Source organism: Pinus tabuliformis, chromosome 4_1 (genome assembly GCF_031772625.1).
Source record: "Pinus tabuliformis cultivar Carrire ecotype Pingquan chromosome 4_1, CPIR1, whole genome shotgun sequence".
NCBI classification, from domain to species: Eukaryota; Viridiplantae; Streptophyta; class Pinopsida; order Pinales; family Pinaceae; genus Pinus; species Pinus tabuliformis.
In genome coordinates this window covers 621,971,462-621,988,488 of record NC_142303.1, presented here as the reverse complement: position 1 = coordinate 621,988,488, position 17,027 = coordinate 621,971,462, and the positions used below count along the sequence as shown (strand labels likewise).

Here is a 17,027-nt window from a genome sequence, read left to right as displayed (position 1 = left end):
GAAAAACCCCTTAATTGTAGATCCTTAATCACAAATTTAAATTTTTAGAATTTTTTAAATGTTTAGAATTTTAAAAGTTTTTTCATTTTTATATTTTGAAAATTTTAAATATTTTTAGGATTTTAAATTTTTTTTTTTTTTTTTTTAAGTTTTTCAAAATCAAGATGAAATAAAAAATAAAAAAGGTGAAGTGAAATGAAAAAAGTATCAAAATCTGTATGTACAAAAATAAAAAATAAAATTAGAATGAGTGAAATATCACATGAAAATCAAAACGAAAATAAAAATAAAAATCAAACTTAAATCAAAATCAATGAAACTAACCCTAAGTCCTAACTTCTAAGTCCTAAATATATATACAAGTGAATTAAGAACCAAACAAAAAATAACGCAGCATACCAAAAAGAGGGTTTCGAAATGTTCGTTCTTTTTTTGTGATTGCAAGTCTGTGCGCATGAGGAGCAGAGGTCGACGAAATGGTGAAGGGACGAGGTATGGAGCTGCGATGGGGAATACGCTGGTGAGGAAAGATAGAGCACGCGGGAGGGATAGATGCTGACAGAGCAGCGAAAGAAGGTAATGCGAAGAGGCAGTGAAGACCACATGCAATGAATGGCAGCAGTCAAGGAGGGTAGAAGAGTATGCCTAGGAGGGTTTGGATAGCTGCGTGGAGGGGCTGAGCAGCATTTGGAAATCCACAGGGAACGATGAGGAAACCACAGGCAAGGGAAAAGATGAAGACAGCGTAAGGAAAAGCAACATGATATGGTGGGCAGTGAAGGATGAAGAAGCAGAGGGGTGCAAATCTGGACGAGATGTGGCAGCATGAATGAGCAGCTGACTGAGGTTTGCGTGGTGGCTGAGGATGCCAGAAGGAAATGCATGGAGGAAGAGGGAGTGTTGTACACAAGTTTTGAAGGAGAAGAAAGAGATGAACACAGGAGGGAGCCAACCGCGGAGCTAGAGCAAGTCTGTACGAGAAGCGGTGGAGCTCTGGAGCAGCGGATAGGAAGAAACAGGCAGAGAGCAGCAAGCAGAGAGGAGGGCTTGGACAAAGGATAAAGAAATCTGAAAATTTTCTGAGAAACCCCAAACGCAGATAGAAAATTAAACCCTCAAAAAATTTCCCATAAATAATTAAGATGTCACACTTTTGTTTCAGATTAATCCTTGAAACGCTTATAAAATCTCCCGATCTGAAAAAAGCTAAATTAATTCCCTGAAAAAATAATGTTGATGGACCTCCAAAGATCCAGATCTTACCCTCTAGGGCCTAGATCTGCACTCTGTATAGCTTTCAGCTTCAGATCTGCAGCTGCAATACAACAGAAAACACCCAAACGATATACACAATGACCCAAAAAACACTAAAACCCTGAAACCCAAAGTCAGAAAACTGAAGAAAATTACAGATCTATATACAAAAATGGCAGATCTATCAGATCTAGGGAGTGTGAGTCCGACTCCGCTCCCAGATCTGATGATCTGCGGCTCTTAACAGCCAGATCTAACGATTTAGCACAGCAAAATTATTTTTTTTTTTTAATTTTAGAGGAGGTACTAAGCTTGAAACCCTTCATGCATCACCCATAAAAATATCTTATGATAAGCCCGGGATCAAATTTAAACTGGGCTCTTCAGAAAACACAGATCTGGAGTTGGCTGGTTCAGCCGAGAACTTCCTCAAATGCCCAATGATCTAATAGTCTAGGATTTTCCTGCAAAACTCGATTCAGCCGTCAACATAGAGCGAGAAAATGACAATAAAATTCAGATCTAATAGAGATACCTGCTATTATATTCAAAACTTAAATTACCATTCAAACCCCAGCGACTGAGCAAGATACCTGTACTCAAATCGCTCTTCAGAAAGCTATATCAATGGCCAAAAAGAAATATATGCACAAAAATAATACATCTTACAGCATTTCCATGGAGAGTAACACTAGTATAAATTAACCCCAAAGTTTTTCTTTATTGCTCATAAAAAAATATTACAAGAGAGAGCTTTTCGCATAGTATACGATCAAAAGATCGAATGATACTGACTGACAAATGACCTCCTATTTAAAGATAAATCCTCCAACGGCTAGTTCGAGTGATCCTTGTCAAAGTGATCTCGACCGTTGATAAGGATCAAAATTTCTTTTAATCTCATCCATCGAAATTTTAAATATTAAGGAAATTTCGAATTTTTCAATTAAATGTATTTTAATAAATTCAAAAATTAAAATTTTGCATTTATTTCCTCAAAACTTTGACTTTGACTTAACCCCAAGGGCCTAAGTCATAAAATTTAGCAAAATAATCAATTAACCTTAGTCCCTGGACCAGTTAAGATTTAATTTTTTAAAGGATCCACGAATTTTACCTATGGAAAATTTAAATTTACCTAGAACCTAGGACCTATGAGGGGATAAATTATTTTTCTAACCCTCAAGACATTTTACATCATGAATTTTTTACATTTTTACATCTCAAGGGGGAAAACCCATTTGAACAAGACCCTCATAGACTACCCAGTTCTGCGACACATATATAATCTAGCAGATCAAACAATTTGTAATAAAATAACCTAACCAAATGGTTAGGATTATTCCCAAATCACTTTTACATAGACTCGATCTAGCACACTAGGACTCCCCTGACATTATGGTGACAAAATCCATTCCGACTTTGAGGTAAGGCTGAAGGAAAACTTTGTCGACCATGGGTCGTTGAGACAAAAAACCTTCCAGAATGTAGATCGTCATCAAAAGATTAGGTTTACCTAGGCAATTACATACACGACATGGATCTGCTGAGAATCGAGATTATTTACAATTTACACATGTAGAAAGGGTTTACAATATAACATGATCAGGTTGATGATGATAGTCAAACAGCACGAACACGTTGATCAAACGCTTTCCCTTTTGCAAAAAAAGGGGGTGTACTGCTATGGGTCGTTGACACATAGTGGTCAATAGGGTTGATGCACTATTTGCTTGGATTGGAAGTATGGAAGAAGGAAGGGGAGATCTTCCTTGGGCAAGGAAGATACACTACAAATATTCAGAAGAGGTTCAGAATGTAGGACTGTAGACCCATGTCTACGCCCATGATCACCAATTTGAAGAAGATAAATGCATCAGATGACAAGGATGTCAACGCCACCGTATATAGACAGCTTATTCAGTCTCTCATGTATCTAGTCAATACCAAGCCAGATATTTGCTTCGCAATCAATACCCTTAGTCAGTTCATGGTAGAGCCGAAAAGGGTACATTGGGCAGCAGCAAGGCACATTTTGAGGTATGTACGTGGCACAGTCGAGTATGGGTTGAGATCTACCAGAGCAAATGATGTCAAATTATGTGGATTCATAGATGTAGATTGGGCTGGCAATTCAGTGGACAGAAAAATACCTCTGAGTACTGCTTCAGTGTTGGATCAGGGATGGTTTCTTGGTGTAAGAGGAAGTAGAAGTGAGTAGCACTGAGCTCTGCAAAAGCAGAGTATATGGCAACTAGCACAACTAAGTGTGAAGCTATATGGCTTCGGAAGCTGCTAGCGAGCTTGTTCAAGTAGAGGATGGAGGCGACCAGTGTCTACTGTGATAATCAGAGTTGAATAAAGCTCTCCGAGAATCCAGTGTTTCATGACAAGTCGAAACACATAGATATTCGATGTAATTTCATCAGAGACTATGTACAACGTGGACCAATCCAGCTACAATATGTTCCCATAGAAGTGCAGGTTGCAGATATACTCACGAAATCTCTAGGAGGAGCTAAGTTCGTCTATTTCAAAGAACAGATGGGTATGGTGGAAAACCCGTTTCAGTAGCAGAGGCAGATTATCTTGGATGTTTCTCAGCTGCAGCATTAGCAGATGAGAGGGAGTTGCAGTGTAGATGCAGATGCAATGTTGGTAGTAGTTGCTAGTGCCAGCAGCAGCACAGATGTAGTGTATATCAGAGTTGCGCAATGGTTGGTGGGCATTATGACCAGACATTAGCAGCGTGACAGGAGATGATGCAGAAATAAGGTGTTGTGGCAGGGAGTGCAACACTAGAACACATTCCTCGCTAAGAGGGAGCGTTATTTTTTGTAGCATCGAATGTGTTCTAGCCACGAAATTTGGTGGAGAGGCTAGAATATATTAGATCTCCAAAACCCAAAAAAAAATTCTAGAAATTCCAACTAGAAGTCTCTCAATTAGATTATTAACCGATTTTTAAATATTTCCTAAGTCTAAACTTAGGGAATATGGTTAATTAATCAGTATTAATTGAGATAAGATGAGAATCATCTAGAAACTCACACGGATTGATCCGGAGATGATACCAGCGATTGATTAAGTTTTAATCTTGGTCGTTGGTGCTCCAACAGTGGATTATAAGAGGAGATTGATGTGGCGAAGGAGAACACACCTGTGCAGATACTCAATTGCCCAGGCAATTCAATTTTCTCTGTGGCAATAACGCAGCAAAGAAGATAGAGCCAAAGGGTGAGTAGCAGGTGGAAGAGGAGGGTAGCAGTATTTCGGGAGGAAGGTTTCCAGTCCCCAGAAGAGGCAAAGGAAGGAAGCCTGAAATTCTCACAAGGTCAATGTAAGCTCTACGTAGAGGGTGACGCAGGAGGCTTAGCACAGAGGTTAGGGAGTTAATTTCAGAGGCAGAAATTAGTTGTGGAGTGAGAGAAAATTCTCACAATAATTTTGCTAGTATTTTCCTCAAATTAGATAACCAATTGGGCATCTAAATTATTACATTCAGAATTGCTGCTAAAGAATAATAATAAAAACCTCATCCGCTGCACCAGTTTTCCCGCATTGGGTTTTTCCAGGGACAATTGTCCAAAAATAACTATGTCAAAATTTGTATGTGTGCTAGAATTTCTCGATTTTCAATATTTTATTTTACGCAGTATTTTTATGGTGAAAATTGCATTTGTGATTTTATTCGTTGTTTGTCATAGCAAATAAACTGCATAATTAAATTTATAGTTAGAAGAATAATTTCCAGTTACTGCAATAGATAAAAATTTCACACAGCTAAAGATTTTTATTATTATGCAGTAGTGATATAATATGAGTACAATCTAGATGCCAAATACTGGCAATCCATAGCAAGAAATTATGGCCAAAATTATCTAGGGGGGTTTCCCTTCCTCCACAAGTGACCCCAGCACAACTTTGCTTCAGAAACTCGTCCTCATGGACCTCCCACATTGGCTTCTGCATAGTGCTTGCGCAGAGCCTTGGACATCTAGCCTACAACTACTTCCAATCAAGTCGTTATGCCTATCTCTGCTGAGGAAAATGATTCTCCGGCATTCGAAAAGACTTTCCAAGCCTCTGGAAGTTGAATCGATTTTTCCCACCGCCAAATCAAATTGCCCTCTGAAGCTAACTGTGTAGTCCTTTGCGCTACCTCACTAGAAATAACTTAGCCTCTTGTTGTTGCCTCTCCAGATCTGAAAACTTCCTCTAGATCACTGTCTCTGCCCCTCTTTGTCTCTGCTTCCCTACTAAAGCTTGAACTCTTCCTGCACTGCTGGCTCTCTGGAAAAATGAACTCTCCAAGGAAATCAAACTCTCTGTGGTTCTCAAAAGTGTGTTCTCCATCTACCCATTGACTTCTTATAATCTTTTGTTGGACCTCTAGCGATCAAGATTAAAACTTAATCAAGGGCCCATATTAATTCCATGTCGATCTGTGCTAGTGTCTATATGATTCACACCTTATCTCAATAAATTCTTATTAATTAACCCCTTTTCCTAAGTTTAGACTTAGGAAATATTTTTAAAATAGGCTAATAATCTAATTGAGATACTTCTAGGTGGAATTTCCATAAACAATTTTTGGGTTATGGAGAACTCCTATGTTTTAGCCTCTCCACAATGTTTTGAGACTAGAACACCGCTAATGCTACAAAAACTAACAAATAACACCTTTTACATGGTAAAGGCCAAAACCCAAAATGGATGAGGGCCTAACCTTGTGGAAGGGGAATTTGATTTTAAATCTTGCATGTCCACACCTAGAGCAATTTAGAAGCCTTGCATGTTGGCAGTACGAATTTGTACATTCTAGTGATCTAATACTTCGCCTATGTTGTTGGACTTAAGGGGTCGACCACTTTCAAGGTCTTATTTGTGATCTTGGACAACATTTTCATCATGGAGACTTCAATGCCCACCTTGGAAGACGAATTGGAAGGCTTGCTTGCATGACTAGAGGATTCTTCACCCTTTGGAGGGCTTTGAAAAGCTACAAATTGCACCTAGGAGCCCATATATTCCCTCACTTGAGGATATGCTCCATTTTGGAGAGATAGTTTCATTCAGATCATTGTACATGTGGCTTGGCCACATTACTTTATTCTAGTTTAGGCCACACATAGTTGGAGAGGAGACTCATTTTATTTCTCCTTGGGCTAGATTTATGGATTTCATTGAAATATTAATATTTTGTTGTAAAGAAAGTTGAGCATCTCTCTATAAATAGAAATGCACTTCTTCATCTATACTCATGATGGAATTGGAAGAGAAATCCCTTCGCATTTTCAGAAATTTTGTTAGAAACCTTTATTCTTCTTCTTTGTCCTATGGATGGCTAGCTAGAGCGCTCTTATGAAGGTGTTATTTCTGGATGCTTCTCAATGAATGGATATTCAATGGAATGAATGGCTTTGTGTGTGATTTGACGAGTAAGCAGTCTCTTCATTTCCTTGTGGTATTTTATCCTGAAGGTTGTGGTCTTCTTCTCTAGTGGTGGTGGTGCACCCTCTTCTTCCTTGATATATCCCTTCTCAATGACATTGGAAGAAATCTAGTGGAAAATCTTCCCCTAACCTTCCAAAAACTTGTTAAGCAACTAGGTGATCTATTAGGGTTTGTAATGGTCAACCCTAGTTATCATTTTGGTTTTACTTGTAACCTCTAAACAAGGAGCTTTAGTTGACCACATATGCCCAATGAAAAGAAACTAGTTTCCAATATTTCCATCAACCGTATTCCTTAACTCATTCAGCAACATTTTGCTGGATTACTCTTCAAGAACAACTTGGAACTCACCACCCTAAAATCCTAGCAATCCTACACTAGGGAAGCCCACTCGTGCCAAAGAAGAGCCGGCCAAAAGTGTAGAAGAGAGTTGATGAGGTGACAGTGGCCTCCCTTTATGACTTTCTCTCAAGAAGTGCAGGATTGTGTGATACAGGCTCAAAATTGTTAGTATTTTGAAGGCTGGCTCTTGATAGGTCAGTTGAGAGAGAGATTGGCATGTTGAAGACTGGTTTACAGAAGAGTTGAGCAAGTTGGGGAAGGAAGAAACCCTACAGATGCAGGGGTGAGGATGAAACTAGGACCATAGAGTTGAAGGAAAATGACAAATTCCTAGAACAATGGCGTAAGTATTGAGTAACATGTGTAAACTGATTTTCAGTAAAGAGAACAAGTAAATCCCCTTATTTGTGACTCTGCTTTATTCTTTGAATCTTTTGTAATACCTAAAATTCTGTGGCATTGTGTTGTATATTGTTTCCCGCATGTTCTTACTGCACTATGCCTGTGGGAGAAGCCCTGAGAAGAGAATATGGCCTGCTATGTTGCTTACTGTGGCAGTTAACCACAAATGACTGTTGTTCTGATTGCTGACTATAATTTTGCTTAGTAAACCCTCAGTATCAGTGATTCTTGCATATTAACTTTAGATCCATTGAAGTTTATACAAGGGATTTGTCATTCATTTGAGAGAACCTTCCATGCATCTTTTGCTTTTATCTTCAAACTCATGCCAAAATTACGTCAGATGTAGAAGTCATTCCCAATGGTAATAGGGCCTCATTAATCAATAAATGTGACAGATATCTTGATGTGCAATCCAAATCATTGTGTAATGCATTGCCTCAAATGCCTTCAAGATTTACAAGCATGAATTTAAACTCAAAACTGGCACCAACACTTAGGCCTTCATAAGAAGTTTAAACCTAAATCCACTTTGTCTCTATTGTTTATATGCAAACAGATATCTTGATGTGCAATCCAAATCATTGTGTAAATGCATTGCCTCAAATGCCTTCAAGATTTACAAGCATGAATTTAAACTCAAAACTGGCACCAACACTTAGGCCTTCATAAGAAGTTTAAACCTAAATCCACTTTGTCTCTATTGTTTATATGCAAACAGAAAAACTGGAACAAACTTATGGAATTTGTTTGTTATAAATCATGCCAGCTTCCCTTTATGCTATGCATTTAATAGTTGGTAGTATTTCAATAATTCAAATAGTATATCAAGCCAGCAATGAAAACACCAAATGTCACATAACATGCAAGGAAATGTCAGCAATTAGAGATGGTCTCAAGAATCCAACCATATTTAAACGTGAAAACATAAAATATAGGGATGACTTACGGTCTGCACTGTAGATCCATTATTTAATGAGGTTCCATAAAAATTTATTGCGGGTACTTCAAACTGCCAATCAGGCACATATAGACCATATAAACATCCCACGTAAAGTGTTGATAGTAGAACTGCAACAACCCTACATAAAAAAAAACTACAGTTGTCACAACTTTATAATAGATGCCATTCAGTTACTTTTATTGAATGACAATCTAACTTATAATAGAAGATAACATTGACTAGAAACAATTTCCCTGAACTAAATCTTAACATCATTAAAAACCAAACAGGTGTAGTATAATCATGTAAGTACAAAATGTCAGATACAGTTAAATTCTTTATCTTCGCAACTGCACTCCACCCAAAGAAAAGCAATGTACACTTTTAGATGGTTTAAAATATGCATACCTAAAATTTCATGCAATTTTGCATAGAACCAAGTCTATCTTACAGAGATCTTCACAATGTCACTGCATAAGCAAAAGTCTAACATATGCAATTGTCCAGCGATATTGACTTAATATAGTTGAAAAATGAAATATTCTGGGAAGAAGCGAAAAGTAGCCTTTCATTTTTTTCCTCTTTATTCTTTCGTTCTTTTTTTTGTGGGGATGCGGGAGGAGGAATAACATTTCATATCTGGGAAAACACCACTAGTTATCTTATTTTACTGCAAATTTCATATGCTTACATTTTTTCCTCTTTACTATTTTTTTTGGAGTGGGGGTGGTGGTGATGAGGGAATAACATTCGCTATCTGGAAAACACCACTAGTTATCTAGTTTTATTGCAAATTTCAAATGCTTGCATGTAGATCAATCATAACAAGGGAGGTAAACCATTACTTAATATTAAAAATTTATTGAATTAAATATAAGAGATCAAAAATTGGCAACCAACCTGGAGAGTCGGGTCTAGTTCCAATACAAACTTGACATTTCAGAAAGAAGAATATCAATAAACCACACAAGTCTTATGATTGAAATATGCTGACACAGATTTAGAAAAAAAAATAGAATCCTGCAGCTGAGGATTTTAATTATTAAATTCTTCAGAAAAATATAACAACTGGTTGTTGTAAAATGGCAAACCTCCAAAAAATTATTATGATCACTTCTGTAAGTCTCCTTGACCTCCTGGAAGCAATTTGTCCCACCAGAACAAATTTGACCTCCCTCTGAAGCTCAATCTGGCTCACGTGTGCGGCTTGGCAGAGAAACTCGGCCCTCTTGGCAACTCACATTGGCTGGGAAAAATAACTGAGCCTCCACTAGAAAATATCGACTTCTATTGGAAAATCAAGCGTCCTATACAAATCGATCTCTCTTGCAAATTCTCCTTGCTCCAAAATTTCTCCCTCTCTAAGCAATTCACACTGCCTGCTAGGGTAATTCGCACCCCTGCCTGGACCAACTCGCACTGCTGGAAATTTGGCCTTTCTCTGCAGAAAAATCGATCTCCAAATCTCCCTAGAAATATCTATGAAGAATCCCTCAAGCAATCTTTGTTGAAACCCCTGTTGTTGATGTCCCCGCCTTGCCTTTGTGCCCTTGCTATCACTGCAACTCTAGGTCTCAATGTGTTCTCCAAATGACCCATCGATCTCTTATTAAAATCTTGCATTGATGAATCTACGGCCACGATCTAATCACAATCAATGGCTAATATCATCTTGACCCCATCAAGTGATTTTTTCAGAAGTCTCTAGAGGAAAATCAATTTACCCCAATTAATATTGATTAATTAAGCTTATTTCCCTAAGTTAGACTTAGGAAAATTAATTAACTGCTTAATTAAATCTAATCAAGGCCTTTTCTTGCGAAACCTTTTCTAGGTATTGGAGAAAATGTGTTCCCTAGCCTCATAGACATAATTTGAGACTAGAACACCTGTTTGAGCTACACAAACTAACACTCCCTCTTAGCGAGGAAGGTGTTTTGCATAACACCCAACTTGTCTCTAAAGAAGATGAATCTCGCCTTCCCCAAAACTTTCGTCAGAATATCTACTACTTGCTCATCTGTAGGTATACACTATCGCTAGACAACCTTGCGCTGCACACAATCCCTGATGAAGTGGTATTTGATGTCTATATGCTTGGACCTGTCATGAAACATTGGATTCTCTGACAACCTGATGCAACTCCGATTGTCGCAGTGTATCACCGTTGTCTCTATCCTCTAACCAAATATGGCCATTGGTAGCTTACAAAGCCACGTGGCCTCACATGTAGGCATGCACGCTGCTATGTACTCTGCCTCTACAGAACTCAGTGTCATGGAGTTCTGCTTCCTACTGTACCAAGAAACAACTCTTGATCCCATGCTGAAGCTTCACCCAAACGTAATTTTCTAACCTACTATATTACCTACCAAATCTGCACCAGTATAGCCAACCAACCTGACACCATCACCTCGAGCATATCCAATCCCATACTCAACTGAGCCACGCAAATACCTAAACACGTAGATTGCACGAAACGCCGAAACATTTTGAAGTTTCCGAAACGGGTACATTTAGAAACGTCACCTCCCAAATATGGAAATGTCGGCTGAAACGCCATATATACATACATACATACACATATATATATACACACACATAAAGAAATTTATAAATAAGTGAATAACACATTATCTTGCAAGAAAAAAGGGAATAAGACCCATAGATGACAAATTAGAAGTAAACCAAGACTATAATAACTCTCATAGATGATTACATAATGGTCGAGTTTCGGTCAAGTTTTGACCGAGTTTCGAAGTTTCGGGTACGAGTACGTCCCGAAACATAGGGTTCCTAGAAGTTTCGTGCAACATTTTTGTCATTGTCCAATGCACTCTCTTTGGCTCCCCCATGAACTGACTAAGAGAGTTTACGGCATAGGATATGTCTGGCATGCCTAGTGTTGACCAAATACATGAGAGAGCCTATCAATTGCCTATACAAGGTGGGGTCCACATCCTTCTCTCTAGATGCATCTATTTCCTCTAATTAGTGATCATGGATGTAGACATGGCTCTGCAATCCTCCATCACAAATATCCTCATATATATCTATATATATATATACACAAGTTAAATGCTTCATTTCAAGTGAGTCTTGGAGATCATTGCAGAAAAGAAGAGAGTTCACAACTCGTGAACTTAAAAAAGGAGAACAGAAGTTGGAGAGACCAATCACTGGATATCTGAAATATATGAAATCGTAAAAGCTCGAACCTGTGAGACATTTGTCCAGTTTGGGTAAAGTCCTATTCTATGGACAAGCACATTTGAAAGGATCGGACCAGGTGAAGCGGGCATCAGTGAGTAACTCAGAGTTACAACGAATGTGCGAAGGAGAAGATCTTTTGTAGCTCGACAGAAGTGCAGACCGTAAGAGCAGTTCTGTGAAGGAGCTCAATGGAAGAACTAGCGCATTAAGGGGTGAAGGAAGCCTCAGATCGTCAGTAAGGAAAGGTACTGCAGCATCAGGAGATGGATCTGGTTGTACTCCGTTGAAGCAAACAGACATGTGAAGAGTAGAACAAAGTTGTGAATAATCTATTTTGAGAAATTTGAGGGGTTGGTGCCCCACGAGTTGGAGCCTCTAGAACAGAAAAAGATAGGGTTGGAGCCCTAGAGGTCGGAGCCTCACGAAAGTCCAAGTTGGTGCTTGGCAACAAGTTGGAGCCTGAAAGATAAAAGGGTTGATGCCTGCAATTATCATTGTACACAATTTTTTGTAAAAGAGGATTGGTGTCCTCAATTATTTATAATAAAATCCTTATTATTTACTTCTCTGTGTGTAATTGTGAAGAATCTTAACTAGTAAATTTAACAATTGAAAGGAAATATTGATTCACCCCCATCTTGTTGAAGAATCTAGGGCATGCATAATTAAATTGATTCTTCGCTACATGATAACAATTTGTGAAGTGTTTATACAATTAATCTTAGCTTGATGTTACATTCATTATTAGTGTGAGTGTTTAGTTCATCAAACTGCTATCAAAAACAAAAGAGACAAGAACACAAATATTTGGCTTACTGTCAAGGTCAAAACCTCTCCCTCTTAGAGAGGAAAACCCACGCAAAATTCTTCTTATAGTGATTCATTGACGAATACCAAGACCATGACCCTTGACACAATCTGCCTCTCCAAGACCAAGACATCAATCCTCTTCTTCATTGCTGCTGGAATCATCATCCTTGTTGCACCTCTGCCTCACTGAGATCTTCATTACTGTGGACATCATTGTTGCACTATGATTGTCTCTTGAGATTGCCACAGAGGTGATCTTGGCTTCTTCATTGAGATCATGATCTTTCAAGAGCAAGATCATGATCTTTGTCACTGATCATTATTGTCATCACAGTTTCCTTTATGATTCTATATCATAACAATTGTTGTCATTACAGTTTCCTCATTTGCACCATTTGACACATCTTGAAAACCTCATCACTGCTCCTCTATATGTCTTGGCTTCGCAATTCTCTTCAACATGTTTATATATAATATACATATGTCGAGACTATAGTTGTCACTACTCATCAAGACTATTTCTCCTTATTATTGTGATATTGCTCATTGCAATGAGATGACTGATTAGGTCTACATCTTTGATCTCATCAATACTATAACCAATTATATCATTGTCCTTGACGTATGCGAGGTAGTAAAAGCAAAGTGTATATGTTGAGATTGTTGTCACAGGACTTAAGATGATGTCAAGACTGTTATGCATCCTCATCCTAAAGCCTTTCTGCTCCATACATTTGATATTGACACATGACTGCACCTACAGGTATGCCGAGATCCTCCATCTGAGATCTACATCTTCTGTTCATAAATATGTCGATATTATCATCACAAAAATTATGTTTATGCCCAGATCACACGTATCTAAGGAGGCAGATAAACCCTAGAACCATCCTACCTTAATGCGGATCTTCTACTCATCAATTACCGGAAAGTTTAGAGACAAATTGTGAGTTCTCTTATGTAATTTGTGCTGACCTTTCGTGGGTATTTATAGTAGTGTGTGCTCCTATTTGAGCCGACTTGAGTGTGAACGGATGTGTCTCTTCCCTTGAGCCAACATGACCTTTATTTATGAATTTTAATTCATATTGGAGCCGACATGAAGAATTCTTTCTCCTTTTCACTTGCAGAATTCCTGGAGGATTATGCTTGGTCTTTGGAGGGCTTCTACACAACTTTGTGGACTTGTTTACATTTACATAAACTCATGAGGATTTTCTATACACATGACATGACTCTTTGACAAATAAATAAATCCTAAAGACATCAAGAGGAAGTCTTTCACCTAGTGACACTTCTTTCTCATGAAACCCATGTAGCAAGGCATACAAAAATAATTTATTTCCTTTTATTACATCGTTTACAAAGATCATGTCATTATGAAGACCGAACCTAGTTACACTTTCTTCAACACTCCCTCTTAACTAGGGAGGAATTCATAATGGTATTTGGTTATTCTCAATCTAAAGAATTTCTCATAAGAAGAATCGGATTTGCAATCCATTTGTTATAGCATCATTTCAACCAACATTGTTTTCATATAGCAAGGCCTTGACTAACAGCTCCATCTCTCACTCAGATCAAAGCACAATGTTGGCGAGACCAATGACTGATAGACACACATCATCATTGTCTCTCTTAGGGTCTACCCACCCGGGCGTTCTCTGAGTACACCCTACTAGGACTATTCTCATCTTGGGTTCTGAGCCCTCAAGAATATCGGTCCTCTTTCCCACTCTTATCTTGGATGCCCTACCACATCCTCAAAGAGTGTCGGATGCCAAATGATTACACAATCCTCCATTCTTTCTTCCAAACTAGAGACAAGAATGTCGTGTCTAACTCTCCCTCTCAATCAGGGATGAGTTCCAAGTTTCTCTTTACTCAGAAACTTGCTCGATTTCCTTCTACTTATAGGAACCTCCTGAGCTCCCTTTTACCCAGGGACTCTATCATCAGTACTTTATAGGGTCTTCTAGTTGACTGACGATCTAAGACTTCGATGTCATCAATTTCTTCACATGTAGGGTTCAACCATCCATCACTTTCCTCCATCATGTCATTCCTTCTTTCCCGAAAAGTATCCTCCTTGGCTTTACATCTGGGGCTTCCTTCATAAGCTCATCTGTCTTCACTTTCCTTCAACAGTGATTGCTCTGGATCACAAGGTACATAGTTGTGACATCCTTCACAACTCTCCTTACCTTGGCCCTGCACACATACCCAGACTTTCTCCAAGAGGTTAGAAACCAAAAACAAATCACATATTACCTTTTTGGTGATGGTCTTCTACCAATGACATCTTCTTGTAGGTATCAACATCTTGTATACATGTTGACACATCTCCCAAAGATATCTGTTGTCAAGGGTCTTCATCTTTTGAGATTTCCATCAGAGTCTTCACATCTTTCTGGGAGATTTTCTAGTCAAATCTATCTGATCCCTTGGATGTTGATTGCCTTCATCATGGTTGCATATTTCATGATCTCTTCCATCCTCACATCATCCATTCCTAGGAGCTTTCAGAGTTCTTCAATTGTAGTCAACTACCTCATACGTCATATGAAGACATATTATGTTGATTTCATCTAGTCTGACTTATGTCTTACTGCATCCTTTCAAAGGAGGAGATCCTTTCCCTTTTGATCATACTCGATCCATTTTACCTACAACCATATATCATGACATTACAATAACAAATACAAATACAAATACAAGCATATGTACCTCATTTTCCCTTCAGCCTTCTTTCAGCAGCTTTCCTGATTGAATGGATCTTCAATCCCTTGATCTACTTCATCATGTTATCAATCCTTCATCTCATGATTTCCATAAGTTGAAATTCCTGATGAAGCACTTACTGCCTTGAGATCCTCTGCTGAGATTTCTATCAGAGATTCTTTAGGATCTAGTATATCCCCATCCAACAAATGTTCCTTTGCCCTGGATGACTTCTTCCTTTCCTTCAATGTACAATGAGATTCCCAAGAGCTATATCCTTTATGATTCATATGAGCTCTTGTTTTTCATGATGCCACAATGCATCTTCTTACTATGATCATATCTGTAAGGACTTCTAATAGGATCCTTTTTGAGAGGGATGCCATCTCACTCATACTAGAGATCTATTACTCCCTCTTCCCTTTAGCTTCCTCTATCCTTCAGATGATATGAACCCTTTTCCATAATCTTTTCATATTGTTGTTCTGTCTTGTTAACCTTTCCTTTGCATATAGTTGAGTCCTTTCAACTTACCTTTCTCTATCTGGCATAGAGATCATAAACTGTTGATTGAGGTGACCTTCTTGTTCATAGACATTTGTCACCTTGCTTATCAATGATGATTATCTATTCATCATTTTCTCAGATCTCTCAATTGAGATCTCATGAATATATTTCTTCATTCTTTGGCACCTTTTGCACTGTATTTCAGAGAGTATATGTATTCTTCTCATGTCTCCTTTCTTACTTTATAGAACATTAAGAGTTCTCATGAATTCAAAGGAGACCTTGATGTACTGACTTCTCTAAGGATAATGACAATCCTTCTCATTCCATGCAAGACCCTTGATGACCCATTCAATATATATAGGTCTTCTTGCATCCATGAAGTCATAAAACCAAATTTGATTATATATAAAAAAGGTACTTACTTGATTGTGAAGATGAAATCTTCACCTTTATCAAGTTGGCAGTAGTTGGAGTAGACATATTGGTGCTTCCTTTGACTGAGATCTTTGATATGCAGATTGCCTCCTTTGCCTTCGAGCTATCTTGATTTATGTATTTGGGCTACATAAGAAATCTATGTAGCAACTTCTTGTGATTGCTTTCCATGATATAGAGACCCATCAATTATTGTTATCAACGAACACCTTCATTCTTCATTGAGTATTATTTGTCAGACCAGGCAGTAACTCCTCAACCAAAATTGATTCGTGTGTCTTATTCCTTCAGGTAGGTCTTCATTATATACATGAGGGAGAGACTATTCACTTCATCTCCCGATGACTGTTCATATTACTTATTTATCTATTTACATTATATTCACCCAATCCTGAGGATTAGGTGTCAACATTCCCCCCCTTAATCTGAAGGGATGTTGGTGAGTCCAAGCATCATTCTGAATCGTTCAAGCTTTTCTCTTCCAAGCGCTTTGGTGAAGATGTCTGCAATTTGCTCATTAGTGGAACAATGACGAAGATGGATTGTTTTGGCCTCAACATGATGTCGAATCAGATGATATTTAGTATTGATGTGCTTCGTTCGATCATGGAACTTTGGGTTCTTGTACAACTTTATTGCAGAGGTATTGTCAATCATGAGTGGAATTGATTGTACTTTTTTACCTGCAAATCTTCAAGAATTTTACTGAACCACACAATTTCTTTTGTTGCTTCAGCTGCTACCACGTATTCTGCTTCTGTTGTGGAATCTACTGGAACTAATTGTTTGCGTGATCTCAGGAGACAATTCCTGATCCAAGACTCGTAGCATATCCTGAAGTAGATACCCCAGTTTCTTTGTCTACATCGAAGTCTGAATCAGAGTATCCAATCAAGCTGAAGTTTGTTGGAAACACTGAGAGGGGGGTGAATCAGTATTT

General features: G+C 38.2%; 1 protein-coding gene across 1 annotated transcript in view; it reads right to left on the bottom strand.

Annotated features, from left to right (window-relative positions):
* Positions 1-17,027, bottom strand: part of LOC149177557 (uncharacterized) — a 367,210-nt gene that overhangs the window by 160,632 nt on the left and 189,551 nt on the right. Inside the window, exon 6 of the mRNA XM_089420162.1 lies at positions 8,405-8,537. Coding sequence (XP_089276288.1) covers positions 8,405-8,537 — 133 coding nt within the window. The remainder of the gene's footprint in view (positions 1-8,404; positions 8,538-17,027) is intronic.